At 49.0% G+C, this 22,275-nt stretch overlaps 10 protein-coding genes across 10 annotated transcripts; 4 read left to right on the top strand and 6 right to left on the bottom strand.

Annotated features, from left to right (window-relative positions):
- Positions 1–300: 300 nt before the first annotated feature.
- Positions 301–1,436, top strand: DEU56DRAFT_731744 (uncharacterized protein; the record flags this gene model as incomplete). Its single annotated transcript, XM_041348231.1, has 3 exons — positions 301–381; positions 439–623; positions 671–1,436. The coding sequence occupies 3 exons, from the start codon at positions 301–303 to the stop codon at positions 1,434–1,436; spliced, it is 1,032 nt and encodes a 343-aa protein (XP_041211383.1).
- A 440-nt stretch (positions 1,437–1,876) lies between these two features.
- Positions 1,877–2,878, top strand: DEU56DRAFT_787382 (bucentaur or craniofacial development-domain-containing protein). Its single transcript, XM_041352413.1, has 4 exons — positions 1,877–2,031; positions 2,085–2,172; positions 2,226–2,354; positions 2,404–2,878. Exons 1-4 carry the CDS (start codon positions 1,959–1,961, stop codon positions 2,846–2,848), a joined length of 735 nt encoding a protein of 244 aa, XP_041211384.1. The 5' UTR covers positions 1,877–1,958; the 3' UTR covers positions 2,849–2,878.
- Positions 2,879–5,042, bottom strand: DEU56DRAFT_787384 (uncharacterized protein). The gene is made up of 3 exons (XM_041352414.1): positions 3,637–5,042; positions 3,208–3,584; positions 2,879–3,153 (listed from the first exon to the last, which is right to left on the bottom strand). Exons 1-3 carry the CDS (start codon positions 4,789–4,791, stop codon positions 3,090–3,092), a joined length of 1,596 nt encoding a protein of 531 aa, XP_041211385.1. The 5' UTR covers positions 4,792–5,042; the 3' UTR covers positions 2,879–3,089.
- A 1,059-nt stretch (positions 5,043–6,101) lies between these two features.
- DEU56DRAFT_978774 (uncharacterized protein) lies at positions 6,102–7,378 on the bottom strand (the record flags this gene model as incomplete). The annotated part of the gene is made up of 7 exons (XM_041359717.1): positions 6,102–6,134; positions 6,202–6,664; positions 6,742–6,831; positions 6,889–7,037; positions 7,088–7,112; positions 7,174–7,237; positions 7,289–7,378. 6 exons carry the CDS (start codon positions 7,376–7,378, stop codon positions 6,447–6,449), a joined length of 636 nt encoding a protein of 211 aa, XP_041211386.1. The 3' UTR covers positions 6,102–6,134; positions 6,202–6,446.
- A 101-nt stretch (positions 7,379–7,479) lies between these two features.
- Positions 7,480–8,820, top strand: DEU56DRAFT_787393 (Bicoid-interacting protein 3-domain-containing protein). The gene is made up of 5 exons (XM_041352415.1): positions 7,480–7,587; positions 7,650–7,771; positions 7,827–8,175; positions 8,233–8,498; positions 8,546–8,820. The coding sequence occupies exons 1-5, from the start codon at positions 7,535–7,537 to the stop codon at positions 8,584–8,586; spliced, it is 831 nt and encodes a 276-aa protein (XP_041211387.1). The 5' UTR covers positions 7,480–7,534; the 3' UTR covers positions 8,587–8,820.
- Positions 8,821–9,618: 798 nt separating this feature from the next.
- On the top strand, positions 9,619–10,323 carry DEU56DRAFT_899749 (uncharacterized protein; the record flags this gene model as incomplete). The annotated part of the gene is made up of 3 exons (XM_041356494.1): positions 9,619–9,929; positions 9,983–10,117; positions 10,168–10,323. Coding segments are annotated over exons 1-3 (453 nt in total), but the record flags the coding sequence as incomplete, so codon positions are not given.
- A 2,994-nt stretch (positions 10,324–13,317) lies between these two features.
- Positions 13,318–14,975, bottom strand: DEU56DRAFT_170594 (uncharacterized protein). Its single transcript, XM_041344885.1, has 7 exons — positions 14,763–14,975; positions 14,584–14,706; positions 14,474–14,527; positions 14,380–14,422; positions 14,126–14,322; positions 13,871–14,067; positions 13,318–13,817 (listed from the first exon to the last, which is right to left on the bottom strand). Exons 1-7 carry the CDS (start codon positions 14,788–14,790, stop codon positions 13,512–13,514), a joined length of 948 nt encoding a protein of 315 aa, XP_041211389.1. The 5' UTR covers positions 14,791–14,975; the 3' UTR covers positions 13,318–13,511.
- Positions 14,976–15,622: 647 nt separating this feature from the next.
- Positions 15,623–19,346, bottom strand: DEU56DRAFT_170613 (peptidase C19, ubiquitin carboxyl-terminal hydrolase 2). Its single transcript, XM_041344886.1, has 5 exons — positions 19,024–19,346; positions 18,716–18,960; positions 18,551–18,665; positions 16,035–18,500; positions 15,623–15,982 (listed from the first exon to the last, which is right to left on the bottom strand). The coding sequence occupies exons 1-5, from the start codon at positions 19,162–19,164 to the stop codon at positions 15,773–15,775; spliced, it is 3,177 nt and encodes a 1,058-aa protein (XP_041211390.1). The 5' UTR covers positions 19,165–19,346; the 3' UTR covers positions 15,623–15,772.
- A 32-nt stretch (positions 19,347–19,378) lies between these two features.
- On the bottom strand, positions 19,379–20,879 carry DEU56DRAFT_853398 (pyridoxal phosphate-dependent transferase). The gene is made up of 3 exons (XM_041355221.1): positions 20,269–20,879; positions 19,962–20,221; positions 19,379–19,912 (listed from the first exon to the last, which is right to left on the bottom strand). Exons 1-3 carry the CDS (start codon positions 20,794–20,796, stop codon positions 19,459–19,461), a joined length of 1,242 nt encoding a protein of 413 aa, XP_041211391.1. The 5' UTR covers positions 20,797–20,879; the 3' UTR covers positions 19,379–19,458.
- DEU56DRAFT_787416 (WD40-repeat-containing domain protein) lies at positions 20,880–22,272 on the bottom strand (the record flags this gene model as incomplete). The annotated part of the gene is made up of 5 exons (XM_041352416.1): positions 20,880–21,166; positions 21,218–21,556; positions 21,610–21,698; positions 21,754–22,167; positions 22,223–22,272. Coding segments are annotated over 5 exons (1,069 nt in total), but the record flags the coding sequence as incomplete, so codon positions are not given.
- Positions 22,273–22,275: the final 3 nt, after the last annotated feature.

Consider the following 22,275-nt stretch of genomic DNA (forward strand, 5'->3'; position numbering starts at 1 on the left):
CCTGGCTCTGGTGGACATTGGTCGGCACCGATTAACGCAAGACCACCTTGACAAAAAAAAATTGCAGGGCCTTCGTCTGACCGATACCTCAATTTACTGGCACAGTTCAACGATACCTACGATTGGATAGCCACCTCGTAGTGCGCTCCAAGCCTCATGCAAAGCATGCTGGTGATTGAACGGAAGGGTGTAGATGACAACGCACATCATGAAAGCCGCGTGTCATGATCTGGAATTGAATTGAGGGCATATATACGTACTACCCTCTCAACCTCAAGCACCATTCTCCCATCTTCCATCATGAGCTCCTCGCAGGATCGCGTGGGCCGTATAATCCAACACAAGGATTATTACTTGCGTGGTGGCGACTTGAATGTGTTGGTGAGTCCCAGAGCATTCCTTGGGTCCGCCTATCCTGACCAGAGGCGAATGTTATAGATCGGGAACCATCTCTACCGCATACACAGTTATTTCTTCTATCGTGAATCGTTAGTATGGCGCCAGAAGCTAGATGCCCCTCCCGATAGCGGGGAACACGGTTCGACTGATGCTTCCGCGCCCTATACCCTCGACGACGTCAAAAGCGAAGACTTTGAGCGCTTCCTCTGGGTGATCTACAACCCGTATGTGCGATCACTGAGTTACTGTCCCTACTCACATGTAATTCCAGCCAATATTCAGTCTACGATGCTCCCGTCGAGACATGGTTGAGCATCCTCAACCTCGCTCATCGATGGAACTTCTGCAACATCAAAGACCTCGCTATTCGTCAGATTGAGACACTCGACATCGAACCCATTGAAAAGATCGTGGCATATCACGAATATAAGATCAACAAAACACTCCTTATCCCTGCATACATCGCGATGTGCAAACGTGAGAAGCCTTTATCTCTCGCAGAGGGCATGACGCTCGGAATGGAAACCGTCCTCCGCGTCGCCGATGCACGTGAGCGTGCTCGGCAGCAAGCCGCAGAGAGCGGCATTCGCTCGCCGACGTTCGACGACTTTGAGGATGTACAGATGGAAGATATGGTAAGGGAGGTGTTTGGCATTCCGCCGAAACCGATGTCGCCGGGTCGACACTCCAGAAACTCGTCCGGTGCGTTCAACAGTTTCGGCGGGACAGCCATTCCGAATGGCTCCAACGGTCAGAAAGTCAACGGGGAGGCAACCTCTGGCTTGAATGGTGCTGATCCAGCGAATCACAAGCCAGCTGGTACTTTGCACGTATCCACAGGCGTGACAGAGCCACCTTCAACTAATGGCTCAACATCCAAGGCTGAGGGCAAGCGACCACAAGCTCCGCCGAAAGATGATAAACCGGTCCCGGGGGGGCCGGGTAAGCCTAATGGTGCAGGCGATAAGTCCAATGGCGTCACGGTAGGTGATAAACCTAATGGCGCAGGTGATAAGCCTAACGGTGCAGGTAAGTAACTGGCCACTTATTCATTTTCGTTTCTAATTCGTGGTCGTAGCGAAAGACAAAGGGGGATTGACAGGCGGGTCTCATGCATAGTTACAATATGGATTTGTGTCGTTGTTTTCGGGTTTTGTGCCAAGTCCGTGGTTCAATCATCATTTCAGTACATTGCTTGTCGGAAAATCTCAAATCAACTTCGTAGAAAGTCATAGACTGTACGCACGCGGTTAAGTGAGAGAATCTATGCGCAATATTGTGCACCAGGACGGCGAATTCTATGATATAGCCAATGAAAGTCTCGGGGTCAACTCAGTAAAGAAAATCTTAAAGAACAACACACTATAAGGATGTATGCGGTTAAGCGAGATGATCCATCTTGAGAGTGCAAATCGACTATCACGCATAACCGCTACACATCCCTATATAACATGTGAATGATGAGCGTAAGGATTACGTTCAGGAGTGAAAGAAGTGATGCTTGTTGACAACTATTATTTAACACCTTCAAATTCAACAACGTCAAACAACGCCACACAATGTCTCCTCCACGCGACCCAACATCCGACTCCGAAGATGATGACCCAGACTACGCGCCTCCCGAGCATCAAGGTGCGATTGCAGATTTTCTGTCGAGACTCGTCTTTTTTAACCAAATGCATCAGACTCAGATAGTTCTGGAGATGAAGAAGGAAACGATGAGACTAATGTGACGAATGAAGTGAAAGAGGAAGATCTAGCCGAGAAGAAAAAGTGAGGTTTATCGAATAACCCTGTGGATCAAATATACTTACCCTGCTGTATAGGGCGCGCGATGCTCTATGGGCTAGTTTCCAAGCGTCTATCGCCACGCCACCGCCTCCGAAGGTCGAGGAAGCGCCAAAGAAGCTCGTGAAGATAGAGAAACGCTACCTTTTCGCAGGGAAGAATATAGTGTATGTCCACTCGCTCATTCCTTGTTACAGTATGCTTAGTGATGTGAAGAGAAGTGGTTGAAGTTTTTGAGGACTCGGAAGACGCGAAAAAGTGGCCACGGTGGGATCCCTCAGACTCGGCGTCGTCTGCTGCTGCGGCACCAGCCCAGGATTCTTCGTCTTCAACTAGCGATATGAATGCATCAGCATCGAGTTCAGCAGCTTCCATGAAGCCTGCAGCACAGAAGTCTACCCTAAGAAAACCCCCAGGTCCTCGCAAGCCTCGCACGTCGTTGGCGGACATACCAACTCAGAAGGCCAAGAAGATTACTACTCTTGACAAATCTGCAATGGACTGGCGCACACATGTCACGTCGAGCGACGTTAAGGACGAGCTTGATGCTAACCGGCGCGGAGGTGGCTACTTGGAAAAGATGGATTTTTTGAAACGAGTCGAGGACAGGAGAGAGGATGCGTATGAAGCGAGCAAGTCTAACAAAAGGCGAAGGACATGAGACGTGAGGACAAGTCGTTATTGCAGTCGAAGTGTGTGTAAGATAATACATGTTTCGCTGTACCAATACAGGAACATCAAGAGTGGTCATACCTACCTTCTCATCGCCGATACTGAGAAACTAAATCTGGGAGGGACAAGATGGTTTGAGTACTTGAAACGATGGGGAGAAACCGTTCAGAGAGTCACGAAAGAATGTGGTATGACAGCAAGAACCATGATTGAAAGGATATTTCAAGCATTCACGTCCTGCATGTGGCCTTGTGCTCCGACCAATGCGACTTTTGGCACGCACCATCACAATACCTGGAGAATCACCGGTCAATTATCCGCACATGACAAAAGTGGAGGACCAGTCACCTCGCTTTCTCACAACCACTGCACTTCCGCAACGCAGCACTGGGATTACCGCACCATGAACATCTGTATAATGCCACAGTGTTCGGGCTTATCCGTGGATGCGAGCATCTCTGTGGGTGATTCTCGCCTTCCTCTCCCTGATCAAGATGGAGGTCGTCAAGCCACGCAGCAAAATCATCTTCAGCTTTCTCTACTGAGATAGTGCGCTCGTCCATCATCACTTCGTCAAAGCGTGCCACCAGACTCTTCCACTCTTGCACGGCAGTGGGGTAGCGCTTGACGATGTTTTGCTGGGTAAGACGTAACTGCGTCTTCGGGGGAGTAGTGCCCAGGAGTATGCTAAACTCGTCGGCATGTCCCAACTTCTTGAATGCGACCTGTGCTCGGTTGTAGAGACATTATTGAATGCCAAAGTCGATGGATACATACCTGAAGCTCTTGAAGGTCTGCTGGTGTCTCTGGTCCCTTGATGGTGAGCGTGAGGCAGATGTACCAGTAAAGCACGTTCTTCATGTGCCTTGCATCTGGTGGAGCCTCCATGACGTAAACCTTTGCGTCCTCCATCGCGCTCATGAGGAATGCAACACCCTCATCATATTTCCTATCTCCAGGGCTAGATTCCTGAATACGACATACTCCCAGATTGCCTGCGAGCTCGACAGCACGGTGCAAGAGCCCAAAACGTACGAACGGCGTCATCCTTGGGCACTTCAAGCCTTTCTTCGCAGAACGCAAGCCCTCGAAGTGGTCTTTACCCAGCGTGATCACGTAGTAGAAGTATGCGAACTTGGGGTTGCGTTGAAGACCACGCTTTGCAGCTTCGATGGCATCGGGGATGCGAGATCTGATGATGAAAAACTTTGCGGTGATCATGTCTGCGAGATCTTCCTCTCCTGGACGACCCTTTGCACGAATGGCTCTGGCACAATGGGGCAGCGCGTCGGACCACATGGTGAATGGTAGACCTATGTCCCTGTTGATTTCTATCTGTCCGGTACGGGGATCTTGCATCTGGAAACCGCCTTCTGCGATAGAGAACTCGGTTCGGGTGATGAGGTCTGCGAGCTTCAAACCAAGACTGTAAAGATCCTTGTCCTGCGCGCACTTCATCATCGCTTTTTGGTTGTCAGCGGTCGAGGACATAGTAAGATACATATCGCCGCGCATTGTGCCGTAATCTGCCATGATATCAACAAGATGATCAGGGAAACGGCGCTTAATTGCCGCTATGAGCTTGTGGGGGTCGAAATGTCTCTGGTCCTCCTCCGAAGACAAGGCTTCAAGACGAAGCAGGCCACCCAGCGCACTGACGCGCACGGTAAGGTCCGCACTCCGTAAGCAGGCTACGAGCAAGTTCTGAAGTGGTGCATCATCCTTGCACTCACTCCAACAATGGAGAACAGGGTGCGTAAGCAACTCCAGGCCATGATGTAAGAGCTGAATGGTAACGCCAGGCTTGCGCATGAAATCCATCACAACTGGAATCAAAGTCTTAACATTGGCCGCCTTGATGTATTTTGGAGCTGGTGGATCTTCCTGGTTGATCGCAGCGCCGATGGCATGAGCCATGGTGGAAATTGCCATCTCGGCAGCCCTGAGATCATCTGGATTTTCTTGTATGATCTTCAGTAGGGCAGGGGACTCTAGTGAGATTTCTTTGCGAATATCGACACCCCCATGATGTGTCACGGTCGTAAGTGCGCGGAGAGCAAGATAACGCGTGGAAGGAATCTTGATCAATGGGGTGATCTTAGACACCAAACCTGTCAATATGGTCAGTGCAGTTCACCAACATAATGGTCGTCAACTTCTACCTTTCTGGAAGAGCTTGTCACGGAGGATGGCATCAGCACACATCTTGGTGTAGATGCCGATGATTGCCCCAGTGATTTTCTCGTTTCCTATATTCGCAACGTAGACATCATCGATGTTATGATATACTTCGTTGAAGTTGACATGGACTTTCTTCAAGCCGCTTCGTCTAGAGAGCTCTTTTGGGAATAGAGTAAGGGCTTGAAACGAAACAACAAAGATACGAATTATGTGGCGGAGTACTCACCCGGCAACTGGAGGAACTCGCACAGTACCTTGACTCTCGTGTTCCATCCTTCAGCTCCCTCGATCTCGTCTACCAACTCGATGAACTCCTCTGACGGTATACGTGCCACGGAATGAACAATTGGCTTTGGCTTTTTCGCCTTAGGCTTTCCACGAGGACGACCTGGCATGTGTGCTGAAACGACAACAGATCCTGATCAAGTTGAAACTGATAAAGAGCCACTGAGCCGGGAGTTCCGCAGCTCACTGGCCGATATGCCATAATGACCGGGGCGATTCGCAACTTCAAGCACTAAGCAAGTACAACCCACTACTATATTATGTAGTGAGAGGAATCTATGAACGCTAGTTGTAGTTGTCCACCTGACCCGGACCGTATCTTCAAACGATCCTCAGTGAATATTGAAATCTTGCTCATTAATCACCAAAGCATCTCCAACGCATTTGCATCGCGTTACCCATCGCTCCGTACCTTCTTCACTTTTCAGTTTATTGGATCAACTGGTCGACATCAACGTGCTGGGTCCGGCTGGGCCATAGGACACTCAAGTGTCAAAGAGAACCTTGCTCAATCATTCGAGAAAGCGGGTGTGCCATCTTCAAAGCTTGCTGTGGACAGTTCTGTCAACTCCTGCCAAGTAAGGACTAGTAGGACTAAGCTGTGTTGCAGTATTGATCCGCAGCTGGAAAGTACGGATCTCGGCGGGAAGGGCGTACAACATCGCAGAGCTAAAACAGGTGACAAAGCGCGGCTTTCAAAGATGATGTTCAGTAGGTGGGATCTGTCTCGGAGGTGATGCAATTGAACGTGTCTGGGAGTTTTGCCAAGTTTTGCCCTATAGTGCGCCAAGTGCCAGCTGTGCGGGACACTTCGTCAAAACTCAGCCCAAAGGAGTTTCGAAGAACAATTTAAGGTACGTGCGTTACCTCACTTACAGCAGATGTCAAGACCTCCAGCACCCTTCGGTAAGGTATTTCCTGGTTCGTGTATAAGCACCTACCATGCCCCACGTCTCCCTCCGCCTATCACACCTAACCTCCGCCCTCCCGCGCCACACGCCAAGCCTAACCGCAACCCCGGCGCTGTCAGACTCTCGGGAAAACCTCAGGCGGCAAAGGAGATTTAAGGAATACAGAAATAAATTTAATCACTCTCTAACTAAGGAAGATACAAACACAAACTAAAGATACATACAAAAAATTGTTGCAATGATCCGGGATTTGTTGGAGTAAGTATAGTCACAAATAACCTTTGATGCAAGCATGGAAGCAGATACAAATAGACGATGATCCGAAGAACTTCTGGCAGTGGGAAAGCGCGCGCCTTCAATCAATGAGGGCAGCGAAAGTGACGGACAAGTGGAGTTTGGTGTTATGGAGGGCATATGGGGGTGCTTGACTGGCGAGTGAAATGAGGATGGGGTACTCTGGACAAGCAAAGACTCGAAGATAGTGTGTCATGAACCGAGCACATACCAATCGCCAAGCCTGCTCGTGCGGGTGGTTCGGTGTCACGAAGGGAAAGTGGCCGCCGATCAGCTGTTGAAACGATCCGTTCAACCATCCCTGTTTGGCGTAGTCTCTTCGTAAATACTTGTTTTGATTAATTTGAGTCTATCCCACCAATCGGATGTTGCCGCTCGTGAAAAGAATTGCTGTAGAGTAGCGTTCGCTTGATGCTCTCGCTGATGGCCTGGTTGCCGTTCACGTTGGCGTCAGCGAGTGCCCGAACATTGACCTGAGTGGTAGCTGACGAGGTTTTCGAGGTCCTGCTATTACGTTTCAATTACATTCTTAACGTTACACGCTTACACGCACGTACCTTGTTTCCGGTAGCTTTGGGAAACCTTCGGAAGGTAAGTTAAAGGGCACTCATCACTCAGCCCAAAGTGGTTTTGCCCACTGCACTACGTAGCACATGGACGGGCATCAACGGGTTACGGTATGCATGAGGCTGGGGTGCTTTTCCGGACTGAATCACGTACTATGTAGATCAACTGATGGTGAGCTTTTTGTTACTAACTCCTTTATGCTTCTGCCTTTGATTAGGATTAGAGTCAGTATCCATATCCTGAAGGGCCGCGCTGCGATTGCGAACTGTGGAGAAGTACATAGTAGTACTAGTACTGGCGTTAATGTTGAACTTATCTTACTTAGACAAGTATCATATCTCTGGATCGGACTTTGAATTGTGGATTTTAATGGCGGGGCCCACCATCATTACGGCACAGGGTACGAATCACGCTGCACACACCGCTAAGCAGTGATCATGCCAGCAAATGCGAGTGGCCACTCAGTCCCTGTTTACGGAAACTATCATGGGTATGTGTCTAGGAAACTCCTCATTTTCTGTCTTTTGACCGAGAAATAAAATAAATATTTAGATATTACTCTAAGCGTCCCTTCATCCGAGATCCTCGACTGGCTTTGCTCCCCACTGAATTCTTCGTGGGCAAGCGAGTCTTGGATATTGGATGCAACGAAGGCTGGGTGACTTGTGAAATAGGTAGGCTACCTTTTGACGCCGTTCAGGCAAACCGTTTGTTTAGTTCAGGAACCAGGACAGTTCCGGGGGGCACGTCAGGTCGTCGGGGTTGATATCGACAATACTCTTATAAGAGCTGCCTGGAGGAGAAGGCGCACTGTCTGGGGTCTTCAGTCTCCTGAAGATGGAAATATTTCTGACGAGAGTTGCCCTTTGCCTGACCGACAACCACTCCTCGGTGATGCGACCACTCCGGACAATAGTGCTCACAATTATTTTCCTGCATCATGCGAACATAGTTACGGCCCATTGCCCATACCAGACAGAGGATGCGGTGCTTTCCCGCACAATGTCACCTTCCGAACAGTTGATTGGGTGAAGGACAAGATACCAGAAGATTACAATCAATACGACATCATTTTAGGGTACGTGTCGTAGCTGTTCCTGAAGAAAAGAAATAAATCATATCACCGATATGATAGGTTCTCTATCTCAAAATGGATTCATCTAAATAACAAAGACGAAGGACTACAAGAATTTTTCTGTAGAGTTCACCAATGTCTAAAAATAGGGGGTGTTTTCGTCCTTGAGCCACAACCTTGGGACACTTACTCAAAGGCTCGAAGGATGAGCGAGACTCTCAAAGAGAACGCAAAAAATCTTCAACTGCGTCCTGATGGTTTTGGGGAACTACTGGAGAACCTCGGGTTTAGTCACGGTCAGCGTCTTGGGGTCACTGGCAAAGGCGGTAAGCTGCATTCATTCCCGAATAGCTGGTCCTGATTATGTCTTTAGGTTTCTGCCGTCCTGTTGATTTCTACGTGAAGCAGCGATGATATAGGAATGATGCTAGACCGAATATATTCCTGCACTGCTGCCAAAATGATTGTGTGGTATCAATCTTCACACCCCCCAACACACGTGAACTCAGTTATTCGCGTTAACGTCGGGTCCCGACATGCTGTATTTTGTGTATTTGTCTGATGGAGGCCCGATTTTTTTTATCCTTGTGCGCCATCGATATTATTTTTTACACTGCCTTCCTATGAATGAATTGGTAACATCACCAACCTCATGTTCAGGAGAAGTCTACTGCACCACCGGAGGACCACCGAGCCAATCGTGTCCATTGTTATCTGGAAATTCAAGTTTTAGTTCGTGGAGGACTGTGGGTGGCTGTACATTCGGGACTCGCCCCTGATCCGGTAGCAGCACCACCATTCCTACACAAAAAACGTCCACCTCACCACCGAAGCACCCCCGAGCCCGTTGTGCGCAGCACAACTGTGAGGGACTTCAAGTCATAGTTGCCGGAGAAGTGTGGGATGGCTGTGCATCCCGCACGCAGTATTCGTATCCCCGACGAGACTCTGCAGATCCTGTGCTCACTGCCCTCACTCGTGATGCCAAGGTCCAATGGTATTCTGTGGATTGATAGTTCTGCCGCAGCCAGGCATTCCAGTCATGAACGTGAGGATTCTTGCCTGACTGCACTAATCATTGGCATCTAGTCTCAGTCAGAAGACTCAAAACCAGCGAGGTAGAGGTATGCGTATTTTCTCTCATCTTCCCAAAAATAATGACTTTCTTGTCATAATCTTGAACGTGAAGCAATCTTCACGCCTGAGACGTCTATCATTGGGATGATTGAAAAAAATCGTGTTCATCCTTACTCGGGCGCTCCGATAGACGGTAATCAGGTGGGCGTTTGCTTGTGCGCCTATTCTTGTACAGGTCTTGGCTGTGACGGTTATTCGATGATATCCTGATCTTTGGGCTCCAAATCGGCTGACCGGCCGTCTCGGACCTCGGTCGGTACGTTTTGGGCCTCGGGCTTCAAAGATAATGGATGGATTAGATGTAGATGCAAGACTAGTACTGAAGGTGACTAAAAAAAACTGTGTTGATAGTGTTATTTGATGCTTCCTGCGGCCATGCCGTGATAGCCCCGCAATATATATAAGTACTAAGGACTACAACTAGAGTCCAAGCAGTCATCCACTTCTCCCGCGAGGCATGTCTACAGCCGGCAGACAAATCCACAGTGGCAGGAGTCGCAAAAAGATCCTGCAGCGCCTCTACCGTTCGACCGAGGCGGACGACTTCTCGCAGCTGCGACAGATCATAAAAGAATTAACGCAAGAGAATCCGCACACACGCCACGATATTCTGATGAAAGGTTGGTGGATTAAACTCTTGATATTAGCAACGAAATGGCTGACTTGAGAGTAGCTGCTGAGATTATCAGGCAGCTTGACAGAGAGTACCGTTATCTTCTCACACGAGAACAGACAGTTTCGGCTTCAACCAGTGTTGCTAGTAGTGCTAGTTCTCCCATCATGCATCACCCTGTCCCCCATCCTACAAGTGAGTCAGTAATGTTGAATCCCGAAGGATCATGCTGATGCACAAGCCAGTACCTGCTGAGAGTTGGCCAGTGAACTATGACCACCAAATGATGTTGATGCATTCGAGTCCAAATATGCCTTCTTCGTCTGTAGCGTACAGTACTGTGTATCCTCCCGCGGATGAGGCTGCATATAATCTTGCATATAACAGTGGATATTTTCTTGGATAGCCAGGTGCTATTTTGTATTTTATTGTATATTCTACTTAGTTACATAGGACAATCATGGACACGTCTGGCTTTGCCGCACCTACAAGATTGTAGATCCTGGTGATTGCACTATCAATATCGATCTCATCGCTCGCGGACTTTCAACTTGAACTTCATCTCACAGAGACGAGGTTGTCGTTGTTGGACACCGTTGCCGGTGACGTTGACAGAACACTTTTGGTTTTTCATACATGACCCGATATCCTATCCATTGCCATCAATCTGGTCTTTGTTCTTTCTATCAATGAATATGCACATCACACAATGCGCTCGGTAGCTGTACTGATGGGACTCCGCGAAGCCTATTTGTTCATGCTCATCGCATCGTTGACCGAAGGCAGAACAAGAGGTACCGCTGTACTGGCACGTCCGAAGATCTATCTACGCGTAGAGTGCGCAAGATATCATTGGCGGTGTGAGTCCGTTCCGTCGATCAGATTGCCTCTATATACCTTGATGTCGGACCTGGACCCTTATAAGTGCCTCTTAGGTATTCGCAATCACGGATCACTGTTTGAGTGACTATAGGAGCTGAGAAAATTCGTCTCCCCTAGGCAGACCACATGTTCAGGGCGCCAAGACAACCTGTGTTCCCCGATTGTTCCCTGATTCTGAAAACTTTTTAAGCGCTCGACTTTGAAGTATCTGATTCGAAGGCTTACGCACATGGCTCGGTGACTTGCATTTAGCTCTCAGAGGGCCCCTTTGTCGAAATGGTTGATCATAGGCATCAACTTGTTGCTTGAGACCTCCAATTTGCTAGGGCTACGAGGTGCATGTAGGAGAGTCACTGGACGGTGTAATGTGGTTGTCCAGGTCAGGCTCCTTGAAGTTCAAGTGAGAACAATCAGAACGGGGTTGTTGTCATACTTACAATCATTCCAATCATGCAACTAAAGATCGTACCAGCGAGCATCGCGGGTGACGACTATGATTCACGGTGTGATTGGGTTTTCCGAATTTGCTATTCTCTAGGTTTGTTGTTCGTATGGCGGACATAAGGCCTTAAGGTAGCACCCATTCGAACCCAGCATCGGTTTTGAAAAATGTTCATAAGCTTTGATGCATGATGCATTGATGTCACAGATGCTGAGCAGTGAGGGTGCCAGTGAGCGCCGTAGCACTCAACGAGTGATGCGGACACTTGAAACATGATTCGGTCACGTGCAGGCGCCAATGTACCCGAGCCGCCCGCCGCACCTTAATTTCTTTTGCCACAGCTCGAACCGAAATTTCAGTCTTCGGTAATGATAACTCACTTCAACTCCCCCGAGCTACGATGGATGTTCCTGACATATTCGACATGGCTCCATGGCGCTGCTGTATTTTGTTGGTCTTGACCCAAGACCCAAGGTAGCTCACTGGAAGTTCAGGGACTTGACGCATATTTTCTTCTTCAGCCATTGTCATGATGGAAGCCCGCTCGATGGCATGCGAACCCTCATCACGTCGTAAGCGATCTTATACTACCACGACGAGCCATGTTTCTCACAGCTAAGTACTCTTCCTCAAAAAGCTATTTATGGATGACAACCTCGGGCTTGTCCAACTGCTGCCTTTTAACCTCTCATTGCCAAGCTGTGGGCATTTAAAGGTCAAGAAGCAGCACGCTATTATCAGCGAACGGCGATAACCACGAAGTATTCACAGTGTAGCTATGATACCACCGGAGGCAGACTCGGTAAGCACATTGGAGACTCATCTATTCGTCTTGACATGTGCGCTATGCGGGCTTATGTAGGGTGATCATTTGGAAGTTACAGTCCAATTCGTTGAAGTAGCATGGCTACAGTTCGCCCGCCAGCACGCTCAAGCCTCCAATCTTCTCTTTTCTATTAATACAGGCACTCATTACGTGTACTGGGGCGACCCATACTATGTCCTTGAAGTCTCTTTATCTGTAAGTCATTTGGCCCTCCGGCTTAGTTGTCAGCGGCTAGTAACAAGTTGTATCCCGATGCCATCTCGCTTAGAGCCAGCAAGGTTTTCATCGAGCCATCAATGGCACGTTGACAGCTGTTGACATGGACAGTTGTCATGACCCTGTGCAATACTGTAATCTTATATCCTCTGCGTCGATGATCCGGCCTCGTTCGATATTTTTTTGGCAAAGATACTAGTAGGCTCAGTGCAAAGTGGTCAACCCGAGTGCGCGAAAGGGCTAACTTTTTCCCAATCGGCGGCCTCATTCCATTCCTCTGCGACTAACAAGCATCGCTTCAGTACCATCTTCCCCTGCGGCGTTTCGGCACGTTCTCATGTCTATTCAGGACTTGTGGGCGTTTTACGATCTGCTATGCCGCACTGCCACCGATGCGTGTTGAAATAAGTATTGACTGTGTTCCTTTTTCACTTGACAAGGGGCAAGATCTTTTGTCAGGTACTTGATATTGGCGGGACTCGGCGGGCGTGTACTTTGTGTCTCTCCCGAAGAAACCTGGGTCCTGCATATCACTACAGCAATATACCATATCCTACCATATCTCACAGTCCAACAAGAACTCCATGTCCGGATGGTAACCTGGGTTCCAAACATCCTCGCTGATGTCCGGATGGTTCACCCAGGTTGAATCAAAATCAGACCGGAGGCATTATCAGGCCCTGGTCCTGGATTTGCACGCTTTCAGCGCTCCAGCATGCGCCGTCTAGTTCTGCCCTAACGATCGTCAAATGTCGTTTGACCCTTTGGTCACTGTGGCTAATTTGGAATTCATAAAATTTTACTGTCCACATTTTAAGTTCCACGCCATCCCTAAGGTTCGCCTCGCTACTTAACTATAAGTGTGGGAAGCATCTGACGCACTGACCTCATAAGGTACGACCTCGGTGCATCAGCCACTAGTGTGGGGCGGATTTTGAGCACATAGCTAAAGGCTTACAGCACCGAGATCCTTTCGATGACACAAAAAACTGCTTCGCGCTACTATCCGCCGATGTATGTAAAACATGACCTGTGAAACATTAATGGCGTGAAAAAGAAAACAATCTGAAAGGTTCCTTAAGCTTAGCAGGTTGTTTTCATGTTTGTGATTAAGATGGTATGCCTTGGGTATATGATCATGAATACAGACAACAAATACACATATGTACATGTAACAAGATGAAAAATCGCGTGCCATTATATTTGGCAAACTTCGCTATCAATCATTGCTTGCTATCATTCAATGTTTTCAGCCATCCAGTGCCCTCTTCAGCGCTCACTATGCTTGCGTCTTCTGGTTTCGGCTTCATCGCCTCAATCTGGACCGTCGTTATCTGTCTCGAGGTTGTCCCCTCTTGATCGGAGGTCATAGCGTACGTGCTAACGGGAAACTGCGTCATGATGACACTTGTGAAGATTCCGGTAGACGACGTGAAAGACTGATCGAGATCAAAAGTCTCTTTCGACAATACGCGGTATGCAAATGTAACGATCACCAAGACGTTGCAGATGACGAGACTGAGCGCAGCCTAAATTTTCGTCAGATGTCGCAGAGGGATGCAAGTAACGGAGGGGTGCTTACCTTGACATGTGCGAAGATGAGCGTAGTTTCTGATAATGGGCTGAAGAGGACTACAGAGTGGGGGATGGTGATGGCAGTGATTAGAAGCGATGCGCCAAATGAGGACAAGACCAATATTCTTCTGCTACGCGAGAGCCCTACATTTGACCAGAGCTGCAGCGGCGCAGCTACGAGAGAAAAATCCGCGATGACGTCCGCTGTGGGAACCAATAAAATAAGGACCATACCAACCAAAAATCACAAACAGGTACTGACTGATCAGTTGTGAGACTGCCACAGTCTTGGCCATCTGGCACCCGTGGAATATGCATATGTTGATCTTTTGCACGAGCAGCGCGACCCACATGCACGCAAATGATACTGCAATGAGATGAGGAATCCATCTGTGGACCTTGGAACCTGAATGGTTGGCGATTCGAATGATGGAAAAAATGACACTCATACGCGCAGCCCTGGACCGGTTAGTTGGCACTGTACATGAATCATGACGAGTACGCTGTGATGCGCACCACAGGACGGAGGTTAAAGCAATTGCGAGGACCCAGGGTGGGACTGATATGAATGTGAGATAAATCTCGGAGGGCAAAGTCAAGCAGCACTAACATATCAAGGGGCTGGATGCCGATGGTTTGACCCAGATGGTTGCCAGGCAGAGAACTGGAGTTAACAGGGGTTGGTTTACTGAGTAAGGCAGCGTGCAAGGAAAATTCTACCATCTGAGATCATTGAAACGGCTGCCCATGCGTCTTCCCACCAGACGCGACGCGTCCAACCTCTGTAAACAAGCCTGAAGACCGTGCTGGCTATAGCGATGCTGTGGGATACCGATCCCGCGACTTTTTCGAAGAATGATAAGCAGAAGAGCACAACATGATAGCTATTTTCAACTCACCGGGCAGCCGATAGTAGATGGATTCCATTTATTTGAAAACTCTCCTGGACAAGGATACGGGTGAGTTTTACACACCGACATTGCAGGCCAGCCGTATATGTAGCGCGGAAGCATTTTCTGCGCATATCTTTGAGATTATCTGATTATCAGGGTGTGTTCACGGCATTTCGAGCTGGTGACGACAGCCTGCAGGGCCACGAAGACCGACTGTTTGGCATGGTCTCACAAAACGTATGCCATGTGCTTGTTGGAATGTCATGCCAATTAGTGTTCCTCTCGCACGCTTCAGCATTGAACATACTCTGTGACAGATAATAAGCTTCAGGCTCGACATATGCCGATCATGCGAAGAGGAAAATATTCTCACCTTCATGGTATACAACAGGATTGTTGATCAGAGGTCAGAAGATGTAACCGAAATGAATTTTGGGGTGCCATGGTCGATATAACAGGCGAACTTGAATGTAAGATGTGAGCAAAGAAAGTCTTGTCATCAAGGGATATGCTAAACTCATATATTATTGCCATGGCGCCGCCCTGTGCACGCACGGCCGTCTCCCGAACCTGCACTGATGATCTTCTTCATGTGGAGGGTCGAGTGACAAGCAGTTTGTGAGTTGTGGCCGCGATCGAGCGTTCGTTTCCCTGAACCAGCTCACGTCGCCGTCACTGGCAAGTGGGAACTCAAACCTTATTGTCGGGCTACTCATCAAATCGGGAAGGACCGGTTTTGTCGGCTAAACCTTGCTTGTTCTGTTGAAAGCAAAGGAGTGAGTGTGATCAAAGGTGTCTACAAATACAATCCTTCGGCTTATAAGTCCAAGCTATATAGCTCTGTTCTGTGTAAATAAAATGGGACCGCTCCTGTGCTTCTGACAAGCAAAAAGGATAAAGATACGCGAAAAACCTGCTGCTGCCGCTGCGCTGGGATGTTATAGCGTAGTTCATCGCCAGGTAGCGAGGCTGACAGCGGGGAATACGACTAGTGAACGGAAGATGCCGAGTCCAATTTATATCCTCTCGTACATACAGATGTATGCCTTGCTCTTTAAGACCTCGTCCAAAGAAGATAGCCGCACTGTGGTATCACTGATATACGCCCAGTCGCGGTGCGGTCGGTCTGCATGAGCTAAGCTGTCGGATTCAGTTACCGATAACGTCTCTTCATCTTCCTTCGTGGCTGAAGGGAGGGCAGTGTACGCGATATAGTGGCCACCAAGCTACGGATTCAATAATGAGATCTAAATTCCGTGTGTAGTGGTCAACACTTACCATGTTCCCGATATGCACAACTACGGCATATAGCCTATACATGCACCGCTCGGGACGTTTGGTCCGACCGCGAACATACCCTGGCTTGGCGTCCGAATACTGTTCCCGTCTGGGTGCCAAGTAAGGTGCAATGTCGAGGTATTCTGGGAATGAAACGTAATCCTCCAGCTTCTTAAAATTGGAGGAGAAGGACATGATGGGAACTTTTGACATCTGCTGGAAGCGTTTCATGTGAATGACAAGAATCGGCGGGGGCGTGGCAATGAGATAGCGTTTATACGCTGCTCGCATGATCACTTTCTTGGACAGAGGGACACCCGTGGAATCGCGAATCTTTGAACGCTGTTGTAGTGGTGCGTGAGGTGTTGGAGAGACCATGAGGTTCTCTTGAGAGACGTTTGGCGATACTGCCGGTGATACAGCAGTAGAAGAAACATCCGAATAAGCAGATAAATTAGCAGACGCCCCACTTTCCTCGTCGGAACAGCCTTCGCTCTCCGTTGTATTAGCAGGACGTTTCTCCTTGTTACGTTTTGGTGTGGGAGCGTGCAAAGAAGCCTGGGATGACATGGAAGCGGCCGGCGACCCCGTCGTAACGGGCCTGGCTGTCTTAATAGACATCGGCGACTCCGGAGCGGTGGTAGATATCAATGGAATAGGAAGGCCACCATATGTTGCGGGACGAGGTGTTAAGGTAGAGGGTAAATGATCATCGCTCGTCAGCTCCAAGGAGGGTGGTAGAGGTTTGGTGCTATGTGAACCATAAGAGGTATCAAGAGTTGTGTCACCAGGGAATGATCTTGGGGTATCGTGGCTATCAGGGGTATCGTACAAGGAAGTGGCAAAGGAAGTGGCAGAACTTGAGGGAGATATCGACGACCTGGGACGATCGAGATGATTTAGTATCGTTGTGTGATGTGCGCTCCCATTGAGGTGTTGCGTCTGGATGGGCCGGTCTTCATCATCTGAACTCTCGTTTTCATCGTCGCTGTCAGTGCAGGAATCAGAATCCTGATTCTGTCCGCTCGACCTAGGTTCATAAAGACCATTGGCGATCTTCCAACAACGATGGCACTTGACCATGTTCTCCCCATCGAGAACCTCAACCGAGGTAAATAATCTCAAACACTCTTCCAGACCGCCAAGCTGAGGGATCTTCAAAAACATGTTTTGAGTGGTAGAAGTGCCCGCGCTGGACTGGTCCTTGGTCTGCTTGAAGATAGAAAATGGACCTGCAGCGCCTCCTGGACTGATATCGGCTAGGATATCGCGAAGATAAGCTGCTTCATCAGCACTCATTTTCGGGGGTCTGGGAACTTTTGAACGTTTGCTTGTTATGGAGGGAGTAGGTTGTCGTGAGATGAGAGGAAAACGGGGTGTGGAGGAGACTGAGGGTGAAGGAGACGGCCTTTGCACTGGCGACCACGACCGTTTAACTGCCGCGAGTTGTGACTGCAACAGGTCATTGACGGCGCTAAGAGATGTCGGCTCTCGCTCGATATTAACATCAGGAGAGTCGAAAGGCTGGACAGTGGGTACTGTAGTGTGGAGAGACGGAGACGGAGGGTGGAGATCGTCCTCCTTTGCGTTACGCTGATGTGAGGCGTCTTTTCTGGCTTTCTTCTCTTCTTTCGAGCGACGTCGATCCTCCCTGGATTGCTTGGTGAGCCCAACTGACACACTAATTCTTCGCCCAAGCTTTGACCAGCTTTCCGACTTCTCCTTTTTCTCGCGGCCATTGCCCAGCGAAGGTTCGCTAATCTCTATATGTTCCCGTCCCTTCTGTAGCGTTTCGGCTTCTGGAGGCTCGTCAATTTGGAAGTCGGAAGTTGCAGCAAGCGAATTATCAGATTCCGGTGGGTGGTGTTCGAGGTGTAATTCGGTTTGGGGTAGAGATGTGTATGTTCCTGTGGTAGTTTCGTGGTTGGTATCTTGGTCCGCATGCTCATCCGCCGCAGCTGCCACCTCGACATCCGCCAAGTCAATGCTCCGTCGTCTATGCGGATCAACGACTTCTGTGTTCTCCAATGTCGAATCTCTATGTGGAGTAGCCGGGACAGAAGAAGATCGCTGCACAGGAATGACGCTGAGCGCCGTTCCGGATATATTGCGCAGTTTCTTAGCGAGCTGCTTCAGCTTGTCCCGCTTACGCTCGCGAGCATAGTCCTCAGCCTTGATGCTTAAGCTGAGGTCGTTGAAGTCTTCGTATGTGTGGGAAACGTGCTTGCAAGCCTGACACACAAGGATGCTGGCCAACTTACCCCCGAAAAGCATGTCAACAAATGGCGCTAACGTCTCTTCTTCTAGGGGAGATGCCTCAGCGTCCGGTGTGCTGACAACCTGCCCGAGTGGTGAATGTCCCATATGCGCACGATCATGAGCGTCAGTGTTCGGCGGCGCGTGTCCCTTCGCAGGAGAGCGTTTTCTCCTTTTGCCCTTGACAGAAGGCTGTCGCTTTTTAATGATCTACGACATGTGAATGAGTGAACATGAATTGTATTATGACTGTTACTCACGTCAACCTCCTCCATCTGCATTGCGTCAAGGAGATGCCTTAGGAATTCATGCGCATCTTGCTGGCGAAAGTCTAGATATTGGTCGTATTTCTGCCCAACGGATGCTAAAAGCTCTCTAACGTCAAGTGATGAGCAATGTTTCTGTTTCACCAGCCCAACACTTACTTGGGCTTCAAGTAATTTCTCTGTCGGTCATCTTGCATGAGCCACGCCTGCCGCAAGAGTGTCACAAAACGATCTCCAATGGGTAATCCCGGAGTCCAAGGGCGTTCATATTGCCCCGCTAGACCATGACCATTTGTCAACTCAGGTGATCGGTGGGATGCAACTGGGATTGATGCAGACAGCTGGACTGCGGGAGGGATATCCTGGAATAGGACAAGATGAGATAGATGTTGCGTGGCGATCAGCTGCAGAGAAAGACATCAGAACATACTCTACGTGCACTGAAACAGAGGATGAAACGGACTCACACCCTGCAACACAGAGTTCATGAAACAAGTATTACCGTGGTTTAACAATCCCGGCGGCAGTAGCGCGTTCTTCTCTCGTTCTTCTCGCGCTTTCCGTGCTCGGTAGATCTCCTGAGGAGTGAGAGACTTTTGCTTCACCATTCTAGATGAGTTCTAGTTGTGACTGGATGAAAACTACAGTGAAGTCCAGCGCGCTGATAATGTCAACCAGAGAGTTGCGCCTGCGGCGGAAATGATCCTCAGCATGCAAATTGAAAAGGCCAGATAGATCAAGTCAATGACTCGGAAGCATGGACTGCGCCGTAGGTGTCCTTGGATCGCGGCGCCGGCCATACCGCTTACCGTCAGTAACATGGACACGTAAGAATCAATCTGCATTTGGCAAGTGAACCCCTCGAGAAGAGGTCGATATCTAAAGTCTACAGCCTCACGCAGCTAATAATCTTGCAAAGCACTCTCCAATTGTCGAAGGAGCGTCCCATTCTCCTCGGCGGTCCCAACAGTGATTCTCAAACATCCATTACATCCAGCCTCTTTCCCTCTGAACCTCACTACAACTCCTCTGTTCTCGGCGAGCTCCGTATAAACAACGTTTGCCCGAGCGTTGTCAGGAACTCTGGTTTCTTTATTGAGGATCGGGACCACCAAGAAGTTTGCATCATTTCCGCCAATGACGTCTCCTACACCAAGGGCAGAAAGACTCTCGAGAGACTTCTGTAGCTGTTTCCGCGACTCTACGAGCGCCCGGCATTTCAAATGCATGCTTTGAACTGCCTCCTCACCCAGCGCAGCGAGCGCTAACTGAGCAGACGGAGTGGAGATATTGTACGGGGCTTTTGTGTTTGCAAGCACTTGAATCAATGGCGGCTGTGCAAGGGCGATACCGAGCCTGAAGTGAAATTGTCAATTAATACAGGTACCGATGAACATACACTCACCTAATCGCAGCGAGGCCAAAGCTTTTGCTCAAAGTTTGCATTACACACAGATTGGCATAATCTTTGATTAGGGATACAGCGCTGGTACCCTCGCCAGCAAAGTCGATATACGCTTCGTCGACAACAACGATACCTTTGTATGGCTCGTAGTCTAATATTGCTTTCACAGCTGCCAGGCTGATCAGAGTACCAGTTGGGTTCCCTGGTGAGCAGAGGAAAATGAGTTTAATAGAAGGGTCGGCCAAGACAGCTGCTTTTATCTACAAGTCGTTGGTCACTTGAGAATCATGCAGAACGTGTCACTCACATTATCAACCAGCAAGCTAAATCGACCGTGTTCTCCACCCTCTCCCTCGCTGCCGCTCAAATTGAGGTTACAACGAACTAGCCCAATATCATTCACTTGGGCGCAGACAGAATACATTCCATAAGTTGGCGGGGTTATCAGAATCTTCTCGGTTACGGGTGCAACGCAAATTCGCATCAAGAGATCAATGACCTCGTCAGATCCGACGCCCAGAAAGACATGATCCTTCCCGGGCAGCGATCTGAGAGATGCGATGCGAGATTTTATCCCGTCATGAGAAGGATCAGGGTATCGATTTAAGTCTGCATCTAGTGTCGATGAAAGCTCCTGTTGGATCTGGTTGGACGATCTGGGAATAGAGTGTCCAAGAGCGTTTTCATTTGCATCGAGGAGGATTCCCTCTTGGTAGTCATCGCGTGCACATCGGTAAGGATGGAGAGCGAGGATATTTGGCCGAATGACTTTTTCAATATCAAAATGCGCAGGTTTGATTGGAGCGGTAGAAGGGGCCAGCCCAAGGATTGGCATGATAAAGAGGTGATGAGCGTGCTGAAAGAAATCTACGCTGTGGACACAACTGACCGAGTCATTCTGGAGGTTCGCCAAGATCGATCACAGTATACGTAAATCAATTTGTTCAGTCCGTGCAAAATCCGTATCCACGCGTAATACGTTAATCACACTTAGATCTTGCATAAATGAAACATTGTACATAGTAAATTTAAGATGGTACTACCTTCCATACCTTAACAGAGCCATCATCACCAGCAGTGGCCAATAAATCTGGATGATCTGGCCGAGGGCACCATGAGACAGAATTGATGTCACTGACGTCGTGAGCTCCAGATATTTTCGCAAGTAGTTTTGCGCTCAGGGGATCCTTGGTGTGTTGTGTTTCCTGAGAAGGTTTGTCACTCTCGATGCACCAGAAAAAAAGCGTGAAACATACAGTTATCTCCCAGACATTGATTTTACCATCGCCGCCAGTGGTCGCGAGCCACCCAAGATTCTCACTCTCGCTCTTCCCAACTCCCCAGCTGATCGAGTAGATACTCCTTTCATGCCCCCTCAGCTCCAATACGGATTTCCATTTGTGTTCTTCTACTCTCTGCCATATCCTGATCGTAAGGTCATCGGAGGATGAGGCGAGATAACTCCCTCGAGGCGACCAAGCAAGAGACCAGACGGTCGACTTGTGACCAGAAAGGGTCGAGAAACAAAACCAGTCTTCAGAAGGATCGTCTATGTAGAGCCTTATGGTATCGTCGTACGAAGCGGATGCAAGTATCTGTCCTGAACCCCTGTCAGTTGTGCACATTATTCCAATGGCAGGCATTTGACCTCTTCGGAAGGGTGCCATGCAACGCATTTCACGTCCTGGCTATGTTCCATGAGTACGCCCATACATTCAAAATCTGCATCGGGTTTAACTGATAGGATGGGATCGTTGAGCAATGCAGTAAGGTGAAACCCAGAAATACTCACCCTCCCAAATCCATACAGTCTTATCTCTGCTGCAGCTCGCTAGCAGTGTTCCTGAACTTGAATATCCGACACTCTTGCATTCCGTTTCATGCCCTTCAAGCAGAGTCACGCATTCCCAATCCCCCGCAGTTTCCCCTGCATCCTCGGAGTCCGAAACATCCTCTCGCTCCCATATCCCGACATTGGAATCGAATGATCCGGTGGCAAGCGTCTTGCCTGATGGTGCCCATGCGATACTGCGTACGGTTTTCGTATGTCCCGTCGGAATAGTGCCCACGTGTGAAAAGGCCAGAGCTTTACTTCCGTGGTCGGATGGCCGGTAGCTGTACATTCGCACAGACTTGTCTGCGGAGCATGATGCTAGTAGAGGCTTGGCGGGATTCCATGCCACCTGCCAAGCGCGTTCATCGTGTCCTGCGGTAAAACATCGGTCAGCAAAGATAAAATCACCATTCTATATCGGCACTACCTAGAAGATCGGAAATGAGTTCAAGCTTGCAGGGTAGGTCGACGTCCATCGCG

The sequence above is a fragment of the Suillus clintonianus genome (genome assembly GCF_016758775.1).
Source record: "Suillus clintonianus strain FC179 chromosome Unknown DEU56scaffold_16, whole genome shotgun sequence".
Taxonomy (NCBI): Eukaryota; Fungi; Basidiomycota; class Agaricomycetes; order Boletales; family Suillaceae; genus Suillus; species Suillus clintonianus.

Excerpts from the sequence above, each read along its gene's own strand:
- DEU56DRAFT_787382 (XM_041352413.1), top strand. The coding sequence starts at position 1,959 with ATGTCTCCTCCACGCGACCCAACATCCGACTCCGAAGATGATGACCCA. Across the intron at positions 2,032-2,084 it reads CGCGCCTCCCGAGCATCAAG|ACTCAGATAGTTCTGGAGAT; the intron begins GTGCGATTGCAG and ends CAAATGCATCAG. Across the intron at positions 2,173-2,225 it reads GATCTAGCCGAGAAGAAAAA|GGCGCGCGATGCTCTATGGG; the intron begins GTGAGGTTTATC and ends CCTGCTGTATAG.
- DEU56DRAFT_787384 (XM_041352414.1), bottom strand. The coding sequence starts at position 4,791 with ATGGCAATTTCCACCATGGCTCATGCCATCGGCGCTGCGATCAACCAG. Across the intron at positions 3,585-3,636 it reads CAGACCTTCAAGAGCTTCAG|GTCGCATTCAAGAAGTTGGG; the intron begins GTATGTATCCAT and ends AACCGAGCACAG. Across the intron at positions 3,154-3,207 it reads AGTGGTTGTGAGAAAGCGAG|GTATTGTGATGGTGCGTGCC; the intron begins GTGACTGGTCCT and ends GTGATTCTCCAG.
- DEU56DRAFT_787393 (XM_041352415.1), top strand. The coding sequence starts at position 7,535 with ATGCCAGCAAATGCGAGTGGCCACTCAGTCCCTGTTTACGGAAACTAT. Across the intron at positions 7,588-7,649 it reads GTTTACGGAAACTATCATGG|ATATTACTCTAAGCGTCCCT; the intron begins GTATGTGTCTAG and ends ATAAATATTTAG. Across the intron at positions 8,499-8,545 it reads TGGGGTCACTGGCAAAGGCG|GTTTCTGCCGTCCTGTTGAT; the intron begins GTAAGCTGCATT and ends TTATGTCTTTAG.
- DEU56DRAFT_170594 (XM_041344885.1), bottom strand. The coding sequence starts at position 14,790 with ATGGAATCCATCTACTATCGGCTGCCCG. Across the intron at positions 14,707-14,762 it reads CATCTACTATCGGCTGCCCG|TCGCGGGATCGGTATCCCAC; the intron begins GTGAGTTGAAAA and ends TCTTCGAAAAAG. Across the intron at positions 14,068-14,125 it reads GGCAGTCTCACAACTGATCA|CGGACGTCATCGCGGATTTT; the intron begins GTCAGTACCTGT and ends TGGTTCCCACAG.
- DEU56DRAFT_170613 (XM_041344886.1), bottom strand. The coding sequence starts at position 19,164 with ATGGTGAAGCAAAAGTCTCTCACTCCTCAGGAGATCTACCGAGCACGG. Across the intron at positions 18,666-18,715 it reads AGAAATTACTTGAAGCCCAA|AGAGCTTTTAGCATCCGTTG; the intron begins GTAAGTGTTGGG and ends ACTTGACGTTAG. Across the intron at positions 15,983-16,034 it reads TTGTGCATATCGGGAACATG|CTTGGTGGCCACTATATCGC; the intron begins GTAAGTGTTGAC and ends TTGAATCCGTAG.
- DEU56DRAFT_853398 (XM_041355221.1), bottom strand. The coding sequence starts at position 20,796 with ATGCCAATCCTTGGGCTGGCCCCTTCTACCGCTCCAATCAAACCTGCG. Across the intron at positions 20,222-20,268 it reads TTAGCTTGCTGGTTGATAAT|ATAAAAGCAGCTGTCTTGGC; the intron begins GTGAGTGACACG and ends AACGACTTGTAG. Across the intron at positions 19,913-19,961 it reads TTTGGCCTCGCTGCGATTAG|GCTCGGTATCGCCCTTGCAC; the intron begins GTGAGTGTATGT and ends ATTTCACTTCAG.